Source organism: Pan paniscus, chromosome 9 (genome assembly GCF_029289425.2).
Source record: "Pan paniscus chromosome 9, NHGRI_mPanPan1-v2.0_pri, whole genome shotgun sequence".
Taxonomy (NCBI): Eukaryota; Metazoa; Chordata; class Mammalia; order Primates; family Hominidae; genus Pan; species Pan paniscus.
The window spans coordinates 77279001-77297879 of record NC_073258.2 but is presented as its reverse complement, the minus strand read 5'-3'; the positions used below and the strand labels follow the sequence as shown (position 1 = coordinate 77297879).

The window sequence follows — 18879 nt, the reverse complement described above, 5'->3', positions numbered from 1 at the left end:
CTCACTCAAGATGGGTGAGGGCTTCCAAGGTTCTTCTGGCAATTTAATGAAGGCTGATTGAGAGCTGGTGTGCTCTACTTTGTGAAATGTAAAACAGTGGTTTTCTGGGGACTCGTGAGGGTGCCTGTTTGGGCTGTTATAACAAAATACCTTAGACTAGGTGATTTTTAAACAACAGAAATTTATTTCTCATAGTTCTGGAAGCTGGGAAGTCCAAGATGAAGTCACCAGCAGATTTGGCATCTGGTGAGGGCTCACTCTTGGCTTCTTAGATGGTGCCTTCTTGTTCTGTTCTCACATGGCGGAAGGGGCAAATAAGGCTTCCCCGTCATGACCTAAGTCATCTCCCAGATGCCCCACCTCCCAACACCACTGCACTGGGGATTGTTTCAATATGAATTTTGAGGGGATGCAGACATTCAGACCATAGCAATCCCCAGGACCCTTTCAGGGAGTCCACAATGTCAGAACTATTTTCATAATAACACTGATATTATTTGCATTTTTCATATTTGGTCTCTCAGGAGTGGACAGTGGAATTTTTGGGTTGCTACATAACATGATGGCATCATTGCTTTGATACATTTTGTGTTGTGTTTTCTAGAATTTTCTAAATATGATTATTCAGATCTGAGTGTTCGGTAGACATTTTCTCAGAAATAAACAAGCCTGCCACTTCAAGGAGAACAACTGATAATTTGAGCATTCAAGTTGAAAATTAGAATTTTGGAAAATTTATGTGCCACTGTGAGCTTGACAGCTCTCTAATACTTAAAGACTTTTCTGGTGAGATCACTGATGATACTGATGTTTTTTTTTTTTTTTTTTGTATAATGAATTGCATTAACATTTATATGGTATGTATAACTCACTGAACTAATATTTTCCAAATGACCAATTTATGGTTTTACAGAGACATACATGGATAAAAGTGCAAGATAGACTATGGGATTTTTTATGTACTAGGGCATGAAAAAGCTCATTGGTCTGGTCTCAGATTTCACATTTCAACTAATCTTGAAGAAACTACCACTTGTGGAGAATTCACAATTATATGGAAAAAAGAGGAGTATTGTAATAACCTTTTTAACTGCATATCGTTATGAGGCTAGATTTTCTTCATATATTTCAACCAAAACAACATATAGCAATAGATTAAATACAGAAGCAGATATGAGAATCTAGCTGTCTTCTGTTAAGCTGGACGTTAAAGAGATTTGCAAAAATGAAGAAGTGTCATTTTTCTCGCTAAATATTTTTGTTTTGGAAAATGCAATTTTTTTATTAAAACGTTATTTGTGTTAACATAAGGTTGGTATTTTAATGAATTAATAAATATTTTTAAAATTTTTCTGATAAATGTTGTTAGGTAAAATCCACATAAACAAAAGATCTTTGGAGTCCTCAATAATGTAATAGTGCAAAGGAATCCTGGGACTATGAAGTTTGAGAATTGCTGCTCTAAAATGTGAGCAGCAAATTTCAAACTTTTTTTTTTTTTTGAGGGGTCTTACTCTGTCACTCAGGCTGGAGTGCAGTGTGGCAGGAGCATGGCTCACTGCAGCCCCAACCTCCTGGGCTCAAGCGATCTTCCAGCCTTAGCCACCCAAGTACCTGGGACTATAGGTGCCCATCACAACCCCCGGCTAATTTTTGAAAAAAATTTTTTTTAGAGACAGGGTCTCACCATGTTGCCCAGGCTGGTCTCGGACTCCTGAGCTGAAGCATTCCCCCCTTGTTCAGCCTCCCAAAGTCGTAGGATTGCAGATGTGAGACACCACGCCCAGCCTGAAGTACTTTCATATCAACTCATTTAATCTTCCAAACAATGGGGTGAGTTGTAATAATAGTACTTCTTTTTCCTTTTTTTTTTTTTTGAGACAGTGTCTCACTGTCACCCAGGCTAAAGTGCAATGACACGATCTCCAGTCATTGCAACCTCTGCCTCCTGCGCTCAAGTAATTCTCCTGCCTTATCCTCCCAAGTAGCTGGGACTGCAGGTACATACCACCATGCCTGGCTAATTTTTGTATTTTTTGTAGAGACAGGGTTTCGCCATGTTGCCCAGGCTGGAACAGTACTTACGTAGTGTATTCTTTGTGACAGGCACTGCTCTGTTATATACTTCTCTGTTATATATACATTATTCCATGTTACCCTTGCAGTAAATTTTGAGGTAGTCCTTGCTTTACAGATGACCAAAGTAGGTACAGAGAGGTTAGCTAACTTCTTTAAAGGCCCTGCAGAAATGTCTAAAACCTTAAGAGCAGGTAGGACAGGATAAAATAGGTATTACCCGAACTTTTTTGACCATGGAACCCTGTTTTTTTTTGGAGACAGGTTCTTATTCTGTCACCCAGGCTGGAGTGCAGGGGCACAATCATTGCTCACTGCAGTCTCCATCTCCCAGGCTCAAACAATCCTCCCATCTCTGCCTCCCAAGTAGCTGGGGACCATAGGCACACGCCACCACACTTGACTAATTTTTTAATTTTTTATAGAGACAAGGTCTCCCTATATTGTCCAGGCTGGTCTTGAACTCCTAGCCTCAAGTGATCCTCTTGCCTTGGCCTCTCAAAGTGCTGGTATTACGAGCCACCATGCCCGGTCCCTTTTTTTTTTTTTTTTTTTTAAATGTAACAGTTCTGACTGGGCATAGTCACTCAGGCCTGTAATCCCAGCACTTTGAGAGGCCGAGGCAGGAGGATGGCTTAAACCTCGGAGTTTGAACTTAGAATGAGCTATGATTGCACCAGTGTGCTACAGCCTGGGCGACAGATTGAGGCCCTGTCTCTCTCTCTCTTTTTTTTTTTTTAGGAGCAATTCTTTGAACAGGATTCCTTGGAATACACTTTTAGAAATGCTGCATTAGTAAGAAACCAATGAGGGAAAAACATCAAAAACAAAACAAAGAAGTAATCAGTGATGGTTGACTAGTGCTGAAGGTGTTTAAGGTGTGTACAGAAAGTGGCTGCACGCAGTGGCTCACGCCTGTAATCCCAGCACTTTGTGAGGTCGAGGCGGGAGGATCGCTTGAGCCCGGGAGTTTGAGACCCACCTGGGCAACATGACACCTCTTCTCATTACTTTAAAAATGAAATAAAAGATAGGCCAGGCACGATGGCTCACGCCTGTAATCCCAGCACTTTGGGAGGCCGAGGCGGGTGGATCACCTGGTCAGGGGTTCGAGACCAGCCTGGCCAACATGGCGAAACCCCATCTCTACTAAAAGTACAAAAATCAGCCGGGCATGGTGGGGGGTGCCTGTAATCCCAGCTACTCAGGAGGCTGAGGCAGGAGAGTAGCTTGAACCCAGGAGGCAGAGGTTGCAGGGAGCCAAGAGTGTGCCACTGCACTCCAGCCTGAGCGACAAGAGCAAGACTCCACCAAAAAAAAAAAGAAAAGTTAAAAATGAAATAAAATCTGTACAGGAAAGTGACCGTTGGATTTGGCAGGATAGGGTCGTTAGTAATTTTCTTGAGCAGTTTCAGTGGAAAAGGGATAGAGTAGGAGCCTCCTTGGCATTGATTAAGGAGACAGTACAACAAGATAAGTGGATGCAGTCCAAATGGATGCTTTAACAAGTTTTGCTATAAAGAGGATCAGGATTAAGAGAGTTTTAAAGATGGGAGACATTAGGGCATGTTTACACTGTGGGAATAATATAGTAAGATAAATGTAGGGAGTTCAGATATTACACATGGAGAGGTGGAAAGTCTTAAATACCTGGAGTTTTCTGTGTGCATACATATTCATACACATACACCCACATATATGTACACATGTGAGTCAGGAAAACTTTCCCTCAAGAAATGACATTTGAGCTAAGATCTGAAGGCTGAGTCATAGTTAACTGTGCATAGGAAGTGTATAAAAAGCAGCAAGAAGAGTGTAGTAGGCTGAGTAAACAGCGCAGGGAAGGCCTCAGGATAGAAGTGAACACAGTTGTTTATCCTGAGAGTAATGAGAAGCCACTAAAAGCTTAAGCATGGGAGAGACATTCTCAAATTGGCTTTAAAAAATGCTCTGCAGCATGGAGAAGGGGTTAGAGAAGGGCAGATGACCAGTTTGGAAGAGATACTAGTAGACCAGGTAAAAAATTATGGTAGCTTGGACCAGGGTGTTATTGATGGAGAGAAGCAGATGGATTTGGGGAGTCATTCCACTGTGCTAAGGGAAAAGTCTACAAAATCTGGAGTACAGGGAACAGAACAATGACAGGGAGAGCTGGGAAAGGGGAGGCATTGGTAAAAATTTGAGACGAGTATGTAAGTGGGTATGTATGTATATAAATATATATACATGTTCATAATACACATATGAATACACATGTGAAAACACTTATTGTGGTCATATATATATATATATATATATATATTTTTTTTTTTTTCTTTTTTTTGAGACGGAGTCTTGCTCTCTTGCCAGGCTGGAGTGCAGTGGTGCGATCTTGGCCTACTGCAACCTCCACCTCCCGGATTCAAGTGATTCTTCTACCTCAGCCTCCCGGTCGTATATAATTTTTATAATTTTATTCATGTAAAAACGTATACATAGAAGAGCTACATGCGGTGGCTTATGCCTGTAATCCTAGCATCTTGGGAGGCCGAGGCAGGACGATCACTTCACCCAGGCGTTTCAGACTAACCTGGGCAACATGGTGAAACCCCGTCTCTACAAAAAATACAAAAAGTTAGCCAGGCATGGTGGCGTGTGCCTGTAGTCCCAGCTACATGGGAGACTGAGGTGGGAGAATCGCTTGAACCCAGGAGATGGAGGCTGCAGTGAGCCGAGATTGCACCACTGCACTCCAGCCTGTGCAACAGAGTGAGATCCTCTCTCTCAAAAAAAAAACCCCAAAAAACATATGCACAGAAGATCACAAATGATAACTGTACATCATGTTGGATTTTCAGAGTAACATATCCATGAAAATTTCACCGGGATTTTTAAAAAATAGAGTATCACTAGCGTCCCAAACTTCTCTGCTTCATGGTTCTCCCAGCCATTATCCCATTCTCCCCAGTGGTAGCCACTGTGACTTCACATACCTTGGATTAGTTAGGTTTTGGGGGGAAGAGGGAGAATGAATGGAAGCTTTATTATTGTTTGAGATATAGAACATTAGCAGCACCTCAGTAGCCTCTTTTGTGCCCACTCCCAGTTGTTACCCTCCCCAAATGTATCTGCTATTCCATCACTGTGTTGAGGCAGAGCCAGACCACCCCATATTTAAAGATTCACTAGAAGGGCTTGCAGGACTCAGTATATGGTTGTACTCACAGTGAAGATTTATTGCATTGTAGTAAGGATACACATCTGGATCATGAGGGAAAAAGACACAGGCACAGTCTGAAGGAATCCATGTATAGGCTTCTCTATGCTCCCTCTTTCCCATGAGGGGGTCACCCAGAGCCCGTTTTTCCCCAGTGGAAATGTGGCAACACGTGCCGTGTTTCTGTGGAGAGAAGACCGTTAGAGACATAGTGTCCAAGGTTTTTACTGGGTCCTGATCACATAGGCAGCCTCTGCCTGGCATATAATAAAATTCCAAATTCCCAGAAGGGATGGCAGGTGTTCAGCATAAATCATGTTGTTTGCACAAACAGTCTAGGCACATTGAGCTGCATTATCAGTTAGGAAAAATTTTATTTCTGTGTATGGAACTGTTTACCAACCAAGTTCCCGGATACCAGCCCAAGGTCCTTAACAAACAGGCCTTTCTAAGGACAGCAGCCTGAGGTCTGCTGTGTTAACTCTTTTTCTGAACAATCACTATGAATGAGTTTTGCCTGTTCTAGAATTTCATATCAAAGGAATCATGTAGTATGTACTCCTGGCTTCTTCTGCTTAACATTACATTTGTGAGATTGTAGATAGTTTGTTCATTTCATAGCCAAGTAGTATTCCATTGAATGAATATACCACAATTTATCCATCCTGCTGTTGATGGGCAAAGTTACTTCACCTTCTCCCCAATATTTGGTATTACCTCTTTTACATTGTAGTCATTCTTGTGGGTATGTAGTAATTTGTTTTGGCTTTAATTAGCATTTCCCTGATGGCAAATGAGATCGAGCATTTTTTTTTCATCTATGTATTGCCATTTTTATAACCTTTTTATTATAAAGTGCCTGTTCAAGGCCCCTTGCCTATTTTTATGTTGGGTTATTTATTTGTAGGAGTTCTTCATATATATTTTGAATGTGAGTCCATTGTTAGATATATGTATTGCAAATATCTGATATTTTGTGGTCTGCCATTTCACTCTTAAATGGCTTCTTTTAATGAAGAAAAGTTATTAACTTTAAAGTAGCCTAATTTATATATCTTTTCCTCTAGCATTTGTGCTGTTGCCTTAAGAGATCTTTATTCCAAGGTCATGAAGATAATCTCCTGTGTTATCTTTTAGTGGCTTTATTGTTTTACCTTTCATATTTAGATCTCCAATCACTTGGAACTTATTTTTGTGTATGGTGTACAAATAGGAGTTAAGATTTATTTTTTTCATGTAGATATTCAGCTGACTCGGCCCTATTTATTGGAAAAGAAAAATCCATATTTGCTGCTGTTCAAAGCTACCTTTAAGTATCTGCAGTGCTCTATTTTGTTTCACTGTTCTGTCCTTCTGCCAGTACCTGTCTTAATAAGCTTTACAGTAAGTCTTAATATCTGGTAGTGTAATTCTTTCAACCTCCTTTTTCCTCTCTCTCTCTCTCAAGATTATCTTGGTTATCCCTGGTTCTTTAATTTTGTGTATAAAAAGTTTTAGAATAATTTGTCATTTCTTTCTCTTGCTCTCTTTCACAAACTTACTGGGCTTGTGATTATATTGAATTAGTAAATGGGTTTGGGGAGAATTGACATCTTTGGAATTTAGTGTGCCAGTTCATAAACTTGTGTATTTATTTAAGTTTGCTTTAAAAAGATTATTAGAGGTCTTGCACTTCTTTCACTAGATTTATTCTTAAGTAGTTCATATAGAAAGACAGGTGTATTTAATTAGGTTCTCTGCCTGATGCCCATTCTGTTCTTGATTGTCTGAATAAGAGTTGCTGTTGATATCAGAAAGCTGTTTCAACTTAGTTCAGAGGTAATATGTACAGTATTGCTCTGTGTGGAAGGTCTCCAGAGATTTAAGAATTTAAAAAACAAACAACTGTAGCAGTATGGCAAATTATTTTATAGTGAGATCGTTTTTATACTTAATATTTGGATTTTGAAACATGAAATGCTTATAATCATAATGTACAACTGTGTAAAAGTGTGATTAAATTGTGAACATCTTAGGCATCATTACTGTGAGCAGTAATACTTGTTGGTCAAATGAAATGCTGTACAATTTAGGTGTAGTTTTTTAAAAATCATAGCATTTTACCTTGATTTTACATTTTTAGAGTAGAGAGAATTAAGTGTCAGGGGCATGTATGTTGGGGGGAGGTGGACAATAGTGTTAAAACATAAAAAAAAAAAACTGTGATTTAATTATAAAGGAATATGTTGGGCCGGGCGCAGTGGCTCGCGCCTGTTATCCTAGCACTTTGGGAGGCCAAGGTGGGCAGATCACCTGCGATCCGGAGTTCGAGACCAAGCTAGCCAACGTGCTGAAACCCCATCTGTACTATAAATACAAAAATTAGCTGAGTGTGGTGGTGCATGCCTGTAATCTCAGCTCCTCGGGTGGCTGAGGCAGGAGAATTGCTTGAACCTGGGAGGCAGAGGTTGCAGTGAGCTGAGATCACACCACTGCACTCCACCCTGGGCTAAAGAGCAAGACACCATCTCAAAAAAATAATTTGTGATACTGTTTATCCACGGCAGAACTTTTATTCTTAGAAATTTGAGGAATGGGCCGGGCGCGGTGGCTCACGCCTGTAATCCCAGCACTTTGGGAGGCCGAGGCGGGCAGATCACCTGAGGTCGGGAGTTCGAGACCAGCCTGACCAACATGGAGAAACCCAGTCTCTACTAAAAATACAAAATTAGCCAGGTGTGGTAACGCATGCCTGTAATCCCAGCTACTTGGGAGGCTGAGACAGGAGAATCGCTTGAACCCGGGAAGCAGAGGTTGCAGTGAGCCAAGATCATGGCATTGCACTCCAACCTGGGCAACAAGAGCAAAACTCTGTCTCAAAAAAAAAAAAGAAAAGAAAAGAAAAGAAATTTGAGGAAAGATCTAGTTGTGACTTTAGCAAGTTACTTAATATTTCTGTGCCTTCATCTGCACAAGGGGGATATTAATAGTACCCATCTTTGGAAAGGACTTAGAACGTGTCTGGCTCATAATAAGTGCTTATTATTAGCTTTTCTGAAAATATTTAAGCACCGAGAGGGCATGGACTTTGTCTTGTTCTCCGTCTTCAACACTTTTTGTGTACTAGATTGTGTAGTCACAGTCCCTGCATTCATGGAGCTTGCAATCTAGTCAGCACGTATTACCGTAGATAATAATTTGTGTTCATAGGAAGATAAACGAATACAGCCTTTATGCTTCCCTTAGAAACTAGTTATTTAAAGAACATCTAGTTGCTGAATTTTTTTTTTTTTTTTTTCCGAGACGGAGTCTGGCTCTGTCACCCAGGCTGGAGTGCAGTGGCGCAATCTCGGCTCACTGCAAGCTCCGCCTCCCGGGTTCACGCCATTCTCCTACCTCAGCCTCCCGAGTAGCTGGGACTACAGGCGCTCGCCGCTTCGCCCAGCTAATTTTTTGTATTTTTAGTAGAGACGGGGTTTCACCGGGTTAGCCAGGATGGTCTCGATCTCCTGACCTCCTGATCCGCCTGCCTCGGCCTCCCAAAGTGCTGGGATTACAGGCGTGACACCACGCCCGGCCTAATTGCTGATTTTCTACAGTGACAGTGTTGTTTTGTATGCTTGTTGAAGTTGAAATCCTGAAGGGAATGTTAAGCTGTTAGCCTTGTGGCTGTGCATGCAGCTTTCTGCTTGTTCTGCTGATGGTTGAATCTTCTCTGATGTTTTGGGAGTTGGAAGATGCAGGTTTCAGTTCTAGTTCTGCTGATGATTTTGTACTTCCCTCCAAACAAGTTACTTCTTAACCTTGTCTGTAATTGAAATGTTGGTACTAAATGACTTCTAAGGTTTTTTCCAACTGTTATTTTGTTATTAATCAAATTCTCCAAATTATGTTCTCAGGGAGGGGAGCAGGAATCCGTTGTTATTAATGTATGTTTGCCTTAAAACTGAAGGCTGAAATTTAAATGCTGAGCTCATTTTCATAATTGTATTTTGGTTTTATTTATAGATGCCAGAAGTGGGTGGAGAACTGTAGGAGAGCAGACTTAGAAGATAAAACACCTGATCAGCTAAATAAACATTATCGATTATGTGCCAAACATTTTGAGACCTCTATGATCTGTAGAACTGTGAGTAATAGAAGAGCTTGGTGTCTCTCTGTTTGACTTGATTTCTCTCTCTCACTGTGTCTGGTTGGAAATGTAAGTATTTACCAATGTTGGAAGGTATTCCTATATCCTGCCACTTTAAGATGAAGACAGATTTGGAGCTGAATAGTATCTGTTTTGTTCTTAAAATCCTGATTTTGCCAGGCGCCTATAATCCCAGCACTTTGGGAGGCCGAGGCAGGAAGACCACTTGAGCTCAGGAGTTTGAGACCAGCCTGGGCAACATGGCCAGATGCCGTCGCTACAGAAAATACCAAAAAAACTAGCGAGGTGTGGTGATGTATGCCTGTAGTCCCAGCTACTTGGGAAGCTGAGATGGGAGGATACTTGAGCCCATGACGTCGGGGCTGCAGAGAGTTGTGTTCATGCCACTACACTCCACTCTGGGCGACAGAGTGAGAGCTTGTCTGGAAAAAAAACTCAAAATGATTAAAAAAAAAAAAACAAAACTCTTCTGTTCCTGGTGCCGCATTTCTACTCACCCAAGGTAACTACTTTTTTTTTTTTTTTTTTTTTTTAAAGACAGTCTTGCTCTGTCACCCACGCTGGAGTGCAGTGGCGCTATCTTAGCTCACTGCAACCTCTGCCACCTCCCCCACCTCCTGGGCTCAAGCGATTCTCTCTCCTCAGCCTCCCAAGTAGCTGAGATTACAGGCATTGTGCCACCACGCCCAGCTAATTTTTGTACTTTTAGTAGAGGTGGGATTTCTCCATGTTGGCCAGGCTAGTCTCAAACTCCTGACCTCAAGTGACCCGCCCACCTCGGCCTCCCACAGTGCTGGGATTACATGTATGAGCCTCCACACCCGGCTGAGGTAACCACTTTTAAATATTATTTAGTCTTCAGGAAAATTTTAGATGATTATAAAAGTATATGTTTATTTAAGGTAAAGTTGGTGTTTTTATTTAGAGCTGTTTATCTAGAGCTTTTTTATGAGTAAAATTTTCATCTCGGAATGGAGCTCTTGTTTTCATGTTTTTGTATGTACTATTAGAACCAACTTTTAATTTTTATGTGGTAGATATAACAGTAAACAAATTATCCAGGTAATGTGGAAAAACATTTTCATCAATAATATGTAATTTCATATCAGGACCTACTGTTAACTGTGTGAGCTTGGCCAAGTCACTTCCCCTCTTTGGGCCCCAGTTCCTAATAAGGAGATTAGGCCAGGAATTCCTGAGTTCTAAGATTTTTAACCCTCTGTGATTCTCTTGCTGTGATTTATAAAAGGCACAAATAAGGCAAATTTGATTGAAATGAAGCAGACTTGTTTCAGTGTAACTAATGTAACACCTCAGATATTGGGATAGACATAAACTTGATTCAAAGGTACACTATATGTTGTTATGCAGCAATTTATTTTGATATTTTTTTCAGATACATTTTGCAGAGGCATCAGAAAACTAAAGAATGATTGGGTTATTTTATTTCTCAAAATTAATTGAAGCAGATACTTGTGAAGTCATTGGGAGGTGAGCCAATTCCGGTTCAACAGTTTAATCACAAATATTTGAGGAATATTTTTGCCTTGATTTGTTAAAAGGGTAATAATGATCAACCAAAATAAAAGGTTTCATATGTTTAAAAGGCAAACTACTTTTATGTTCTTGACATGAAGTAAAAATATCCCAAATTATTTTAAATACATTTGCCATATGCATTTTTGCATTTTTATTTTAGTAATAAATATGGTCTCTTAATTAGATAATTCTAACCAGATTGTGAGAAATTTAAAGGATAGTTCATTCTTACATTCTTTAGTTAGAGAATAGAACAGAAAGATGAGCCAGGTATGCTTTTTTAATTTCTAAATGATTCTTCAGTCTTGAATAAATGAATCCAAATGTGAGAAAATGTTCTTTCTATACGTCTAGGAGATGTTGTTATTAAAAACTGAATTTCTGGGCTGGGTATGGTAGCTCACACCTGTAATCCCAGCACTTTGGGAGGCTGAGGCGGGCAGATCATTTGCGGTCAGGAGTTTGAGACCAGCCTGGCCAACGGGGAAACCCCTTCTCTACTAAAAATACCAAACAAAACAAAACAAAAAAAATTTTGGTGGGCATGGCGGTGCACACGTGTAATCCCAGCTGCTCAGGAGGCTGAAACAGGAGAATCGCTTGAACCAAGGAGGCCGAGGTTGCAGTGAGCCAAGATTGTGCCACTGCACTTCAGCCTTGGTGACAGAGTGAGACTGTGTCTCAAAAACAAACAAACAAAAACCCCTGGATTTTCTGATATCTGTATCTAAATGTTTAAGAGTTTTGGCTTTATTAGTTTGGCATTGAAGATCTCATCAGTAGTAAGGCACAGTGGCACGTGTCTGTAGTCCCAGCTACTCAGGAGTCCAAGGCTGAAGGATTGCTTGAGCCTAGGAATTCAGAGCCAGCCTGGGCAACATGGTGGTGAGACCCTGTCTTTAAACAAACAGACAAAAAAAAAGATTTCATCAGTAAACATTCATGACTACTGAATTTGGCCGGAGCCAAATATTTTATTATTTTGATGCTAGAGTAAGATTATTCTTTTATGCTCAAACCTTAATTCAGCAGTTAAAGATTAAATCTTGATACTGAGATACTTGGTATCATACGTAGTAATTGAATATTGTCTTTTTTGGCATGTGTCCTTATAGATATTTATATTTTTATTATTATTATTATTTTTTGAGATAGGGTCTCACTCTGTTGCCTAAGCTGGGGTGCAGTGGCGCAGCCATGGCTCACTGCAGCCCCGACCTCCCAGGCTCAAGCAATCCTCCCCGCTGAGCCTCCCAAGTAGCTGGAACTACAGGCACGTGCCACCATACCTCGCTAATTTTTGTATTTTTTGTAGAGATGGAGTTTTGCCGTGTTACCTAAGCTGGTCTTGAACTCCTGGGGTCAAGCCGTCTACCTGGCCAAGGCCTCCCAAAGTGTTGGAATTACAGGTGTGAGCCAACATTCCTGGCCAAAATAAATATTTATAAAATGTCATTTTTTTCATTCATTCATTCTGTTTTCTGATCTATAATATCTTTGCTTTATTTGCAAATAGAAAATCAATTTGATTTGACTTTTAAAACTTTGTTAAAATGTTTTATTCCTCCCCTCGTTTAATATTTAGTTAGATATCAAGAATTGACTGTGTATGTGCTTTTGCTTATTTTGGGGACATTTGCTCGGTGTGAAAAATGAGGGAGCTTTGAATATAATAACTTGTACTCCCTTCAGTGATTGTGTCCCTAACCAATTCCTCATTCAGCCTCCCTAGTAGACTCAGGATCACGAGCCCAGCACTAGAAGTTGAGTGTTACTAGGAAGTCAGAGAATCATCTTTGTGTTTTCTATTATGGCATGGAATTGAACTAGAAAATATTGACTCTGAATAGAAATTCATCCCAAATGTGTTTAACAACTCTTTGGGTACAACCCAAGATAGTGTGTTCCATTTAGATACATGTTTTCCCTTCATGTCTTCCCGACCTCCCTTCCTTGGGTGAACAAATTTAGAAGTTGTTATTTTTGTTTGGCATGTTCTTTGAGCATGCTTAGATATTTTGAAATAATCACTGCTTCAAAGAAAGCTTGTTTAAATGAAGTATGTCTTATCTTTATCATTCCAAATTCAGGAAGAAATTAAAGGCACTATTCTTTGGACTGTCTGAGGGGAGTGTAATAGCAGTTATTTATTACTGTCCCTCTTAATAAGCTTCTTGTCTTTTACTCAGCCTCCTCAGGGCTGGCAGTAGGACCGTTACCATCTAAGTATGCATCCAGCTTCTAGCCAAGTTGGATGAAATTAACAGGAAGTAGGGTAGAGTATGATCATTCTTTCATAAGATGATTAGGACTTGAAAGAGATACAGAAATACCTAGATTAGCATTTGCAAAAATGTGATTATGTATATCAGTATCACTTGTGGCGTGAGAGTTGGTTTCATGTGGCAGATGAATCAATTTTTATTTTAGAAGTTTTGTAGTATGTGTTAAAAACATAAAATGTTTAAAAACTTTTTTAAAAACATAAGATAACATCAGATCATTCTTCCTACAGTTTTATTACTTAAGACAGTGTTAACTAAAAAATGAGTAGATTGTGTAAAAATACAGATGGTAATATAACTGAAATGGCAAGCATTGTGATCATTAGTATGTGAATAATTTCATTTTAGGAAATGTTGATCTAGTTCAATACCAGAATTTTATTCAGAAAAAGAAACTGGGGCCGAAAAAGGGAAAGTAATTTAGCCAGGGTGTCTTAGTGAGTCACTCACTGGTAGAGTTTGGACTAGTTCCTAGGTCTCCTGGGTCCCAGTCCAATATTTTCAGTGTGCCTTGATGCTTCTCAGTAATATTAGCAAAAGTGGAACATTAGGTAAAATAGGGATGCATTATTATGGAACATACAAGAGTGCAGATTATTTTGGGAGACTTGTACCTCCTGTAGATTTGGCGGGCTCATGGAAGGACAGTACAGATAAAGTAGCTGGGATGCTGAATTAGAAACAGATATGCAAAATGCAAGTACATTTTATATTTTATGCCTACCTTCAATTCAGTTTCTTAATTTATAATAGATTGCCAGAAGGGCAAATGCAGGCACAGTTGGAAATAGTAGACTGACCTGAACTGACATCAAATTCTGTAAGTCTCTATACTTTAGAGCTGGAGTTGAAGGAATATTGTGGAGGTCATTAACATAGAATTTTATTGATGTGTAATATATTTATAAGGACCATCTCTGAATTAACACAATTTTCTTTTTCAGAGTCCTTATAGGACAGTTCTTCGAGATAATGCAATACCAACAATATTTGATCTTACCAGTCATTTGAACAACCCACATAGTAGACACAGAAAACGAATAAAAGAACTGGTATGTCTGTGTACTTTCAGCTTTCCCACCTTCCCCCATAATACTATGAAATCAAATACAGATGCATTTATGTTAAAATTAATCCAAATTACTCTCTATTTCAGAGGTAATGTAACGGGAAATAAATGTTATGGTTGTTAAGTAGCCTAGATGTGAGATGATGAGTTTTAGTATTTAAATTGGAAAATCTCCCTCAGAGTTAGCCAGTTGATACTTGTTGACTTGGTCCAGAGTGTGCTGTTAATTACAGGCCACTAGCTCATTCCCTTCTGGAGAAGAAGGAAAAAGCTACCTTTTCTTTCATAGTAAGGAAAATAGAGCTGAGGTGTTTCCAGAGTTCAGCACAAAGGAATAAAGAAAGGGAAAGTGTAAAAGTGGAGACATGGAATGTTTTAAAGATAAGGTTTCTATCACTATTAAATATGTACAGGGTTTAGAAAAAAACACTGAAATCTCTGTATATGGCATAATTTACACATATTCTTATATTCCTTGGATATCCTTCAGTTCTGAGGATTGACACCTATCTGTATTTTGTTGACCTTAGGTCAACAGAAGTACAGTAACTGCTTAGTCCATGGCTTTTTGTCATCATTGCCACTAGCAAGGCCCTTATTTTGCTTTATTATTTTTCCTTCTTCACCCACTATTACCATTACCATTCCTTTCCCTACCAGTTGGTGTCCATGCTAGTGTATTTAATGTATGTCCTATCAGTCCACCTACTGTGTGCTTTTTAAAGATAGCATTTATCTAATTTTCCTCATTCTATGCTTACCTTTCTATTTAGATATTTTATCCATTTGGAGTTATTATGTATGATGTACAGTAGGGATCTATAATAACTTTTTCTCCTTATAGAGAAACTGTTTTCCCAACATGGTCTGTTAGTTCTTCCTTTCGTCCACTGGTATAAAATGCCACCTCTGTTATATAACAAGTTTACATAAGGCTGTTTGGGGGAGTTCTGTTCCATTTCACTGTATTATTTGTTTGCAACTATACCACACTGTTTTATTACCATGGCATTGTAATATATCTTACTTTCAAATAAGGTGATTGTTTAACTCTTCTTTTTCTTAACTATTTGTGGACCTTTATTCTTCCCTATGGATTTTTTTTTTCCCCCCTGAGACAGAGTCTCACTCTCACCCAGGCTGGAGTGCAGTGGCATGATCTTGGCTCACTGCAACCTCCACCTCCCGGTTTCCAGCAATTCTCCTGCCTCAGCCTCCCAAGTAGCTGAGACTACAGGCGCTCACCACCACGCCTGACTAATTTTGTATTTTTAGTAGAGACGCGGTTTTGCCATGTCAGCCAGGCTGGTCTCGAACTCCTGACCTCAAGTGATCCGCCCACCTCGGCCTCCCAAAGTGCTGGGATTATAGACGTGAGCCACCGGCCTCCTCCATATGAATTTGAAAGTCCTTTTGTCAAGTTCTCCTAGAACTTCTTTTGGGATTTTCATTATAATTGCTTTGAATTGACATCTTTACAATATTAGCTATTGTAAATTTATTACTAGTTTAGTATTACTGTTAGTAAACGAATATTACTAGTTTACTGTTACAGTATAAACTATTGTAAAGTATTAACTAGTTCTATCCATGAATAGAAAAAAATATCCCATAAAATACCTATCAAATAACAGCAATTATTGACAAAACTAAATACTAGTTTTTTGAAAAGAATATTAGAATACTTTTAGGAGTACAGAAAATGAAAAATTTTGAGAGCTTTTGTTACAGTTGTTTAAATGAGAATGTATACATTCTTAGATCACTTCTTAAATACATTATGGTTCTTATTGGTATAGATGATATATTCTGGTTGAAATTGTTTCCAGCACTTTTGAAGAACTTCTTTTTAAGTTAATCCTAGTAAGTCTTCTGAGTTTTTCCTCTGTTACTGATTGTATCATCTGCAAATAAGGAGAAATTTGTCTCTTTCAGTTCTTATTATTTTAATTTTTTCTGTTGCCTGTCTTGTTTAGTCAAGATCCCTGGTACTATGTTGAACAATTCTAGTAATGTCATACTTGCCTTGCCCCATTAAGTATAATGTTTGCTGTTGGTATTGTTAGATAGTTTTTATCAAGTTAAGTAAATTCCCTTCTACTCCCATATTCAGAGTTTTGTTGTTTTTTTTTAAGATGGGGTCTCACTCTGTCACCCAAGCCAGAGTGCAGTGGGGCAGACACTGCTCACTGCAGCCTCCACCTCCTGGGCTGAAGCAATCCTCTTACCTCAGCCTCCCAAGTAGCTGGGACCACAGGTGTGTGCCACCATGCCTGGCTTATTTTTTTGTATTTTTTTTTTATAGATGGGGTCATGCCATGTTGCCCAGTTTGGTCTCAAACTCCTGGGCTCAAGCAGTCCTCTTACCTCAGCTCCCCAAAGTGCTGGGATTATAATAGTGAGCCACCACACCTGACCTATATTCTGTTTTTATATTTAACTTATCACATGCTTTCATTGCATGTATTTAATAGACAAGTTCATTTTGTTCATTCTTTAATGCAATAAGTAATACTAATGGATTTTCTGTGAACCATCTGCATTTCTGTAATGAACTCTAGTTGATTGCAATATGTCTATTTGCTTTTATATACCATTGGATTCAATTGGTCAATATTTTATTTAGGATTTTACATTTGTGAATCTTGGCCTGTAACCTTCTTTTCATGTACTCTTATTACCCAGTTATAATATCAAGGTTCTATTGGCCTCATAAAATCAGTTGGGTATCTTCTTTTTTTTTTCTCCTAGAAAAATTTGTGTAGGTAGATGTTATCTGCTCTTGAAAGTAAGGTAGAACTTGGTAAAACCATTAGATGGCTTGCAGTGGATGAGGGAAAGTTTTGATTGCCATTCTGCTATCTTTATTGGTTTTCTTTCTTTCTTGTGTTTTGTTAATGTTTCTAAAAGTTTATGAAACTTTAATAATCTTTTCAAAGAACCAGTAGTTTTGTCAGTGATTGTTGTACTTATGAACTATTTTATTGTTTTTTCTTTGATTAGGGTGATTTATTTTTTGACTCTTTTTCTAGCTTCTTGAATGTTTAGCTCATATTTATGTGTATTCAAAGCTATAAAAGTCTCTCTTAGGTCCATTTTAGCTATACCCCACAACTTTAGACATATAGTGTTGTCATGTCTGGCTGTAGGTATTTTGTAATTTCTCTATTTTGTTAACATAGGATTGTTTTTCTTAGTTTCCAGATGTGGAATTATTTTTAATTGCTATATGATATTTTAAATTTTAAATGTTATTAAGAGATACGTAGAGGATACATATAGTCTATGTGATGTTGATTCTTTCTGATTTTTTTGCATCCATTATTGCTATTCAAGTCTGTGCCAGCCTGATTCTTGTTCCTTTTTAGGTAATCTTCTTTTCTCCCTCAAAGCTTTTTAGAAGGTTTCTTTATATTTGACATTTTAAAATTTGCTAACCTATATCTAGATGTGAGTTTTTTTCTTATGTACCTTAATTTGTCATCTTACAACTGAGGACTTACACCTTAAATTCTGAGAAATCCTTAGTTTTTATTTTTCTTTATGCATTTTCCCCTCTATTTGTTTATTTCTATTTTCCTGGGACTTAGATGAATACTGACACTTACATTACAGTCCTCCATATCAGCTTTCTTCTTGGTGTCCATGGAGGACTGATTCCAGGACCTTCCCTCAGAGAGCAAAATCCACAGATACTTGATTCCCTTATATACAGTGGTGTAGTATTTGCATATAACTTACACACATCCTCCCGTGACTTTAAATCATTTATAATACCTAATACAATGTAGTGCTATGTAAATAGTTGTTCTGTTACATTGTTTAGAGAATAATGACAAGAACAAAAATCTGTGTGTTCAGTATAGACACAACCATCCTTTTCTTTTTTTTTTTTTTTTGAGACAGAGTCTCGCTCTTGTTGCCCAGGCTGGAGTGCAAGGGTGCGATCTCAGCTCACCGCAACCTCCGCCTCCCGGGTTCAAGCAATTCTCCTGCCTCAGCCTCCCGAGTAGCTGGGATCACAGGCATGTGCCACCACGCCCGGCTCTTTTTGTATTTTTAGTAGAGACGAGGGTTCTCCATGTTGGTCAGGCTGGTCTCGAACTCCCGACCTCAGGTGATCCTCCCGCCTCAGCTTCCCAAAGTGCTGGGATTACAGACGTGAGCCACCATGCCCGGCACAACCATCCATTTTCAAATAATACCTAGATTATTTATGATACTTAATACATTTATGTGTTTGTAACACCTACTACAATGTAAATGCTATGTAAATAGTTATGCTACGTTATGTAGGGGAATAATGAGAAAAAAAGTCTGTACATGTTCAAGATAGATACAACCATCCATTTTTTCCCCAGCATTTTCAATGCATGGTTGGTTAAATCCATAGATATGAAGTGTAATATGTATCAGGATGAGGAGCTCAATCACTTGCTGTCCTGTAGCTATCATTTCCCTGTAGTCTGTCCCTCAGAGAGCCTCACATATCTCACAGCAGGCATACTCTTCCTGACCCACCATCCTTATAAACGTGCAGTCCGTAGGATAAGGAGGGGATGTCCAGGTTGACCAGCCTGCT

General features: G+C 39.0%; 1 protein-coding gene across 1 annotated transcript in view; it reads left to right on the top strand.

The window, feature by feature from the left end:
- Positions 1-18879, top strand: part of THAP12 (THAP domain containing 12) — a 31204-nt gene that overhangs the window by 5920 nt on the left and 6405 nt on the right. The window contains exons 2-3 of the mRNA XM_034933397.4: positions 9260-9380; positions 14173-14280. Coding sequence (XP_034789288.1) covers positions 9260-9380; positions 14173-14280 — 229 coding nt within the window. The remainder of the gene's footprint in view (positions 1-9259; positions 9381-14172; positions 14281-18879) is intronic.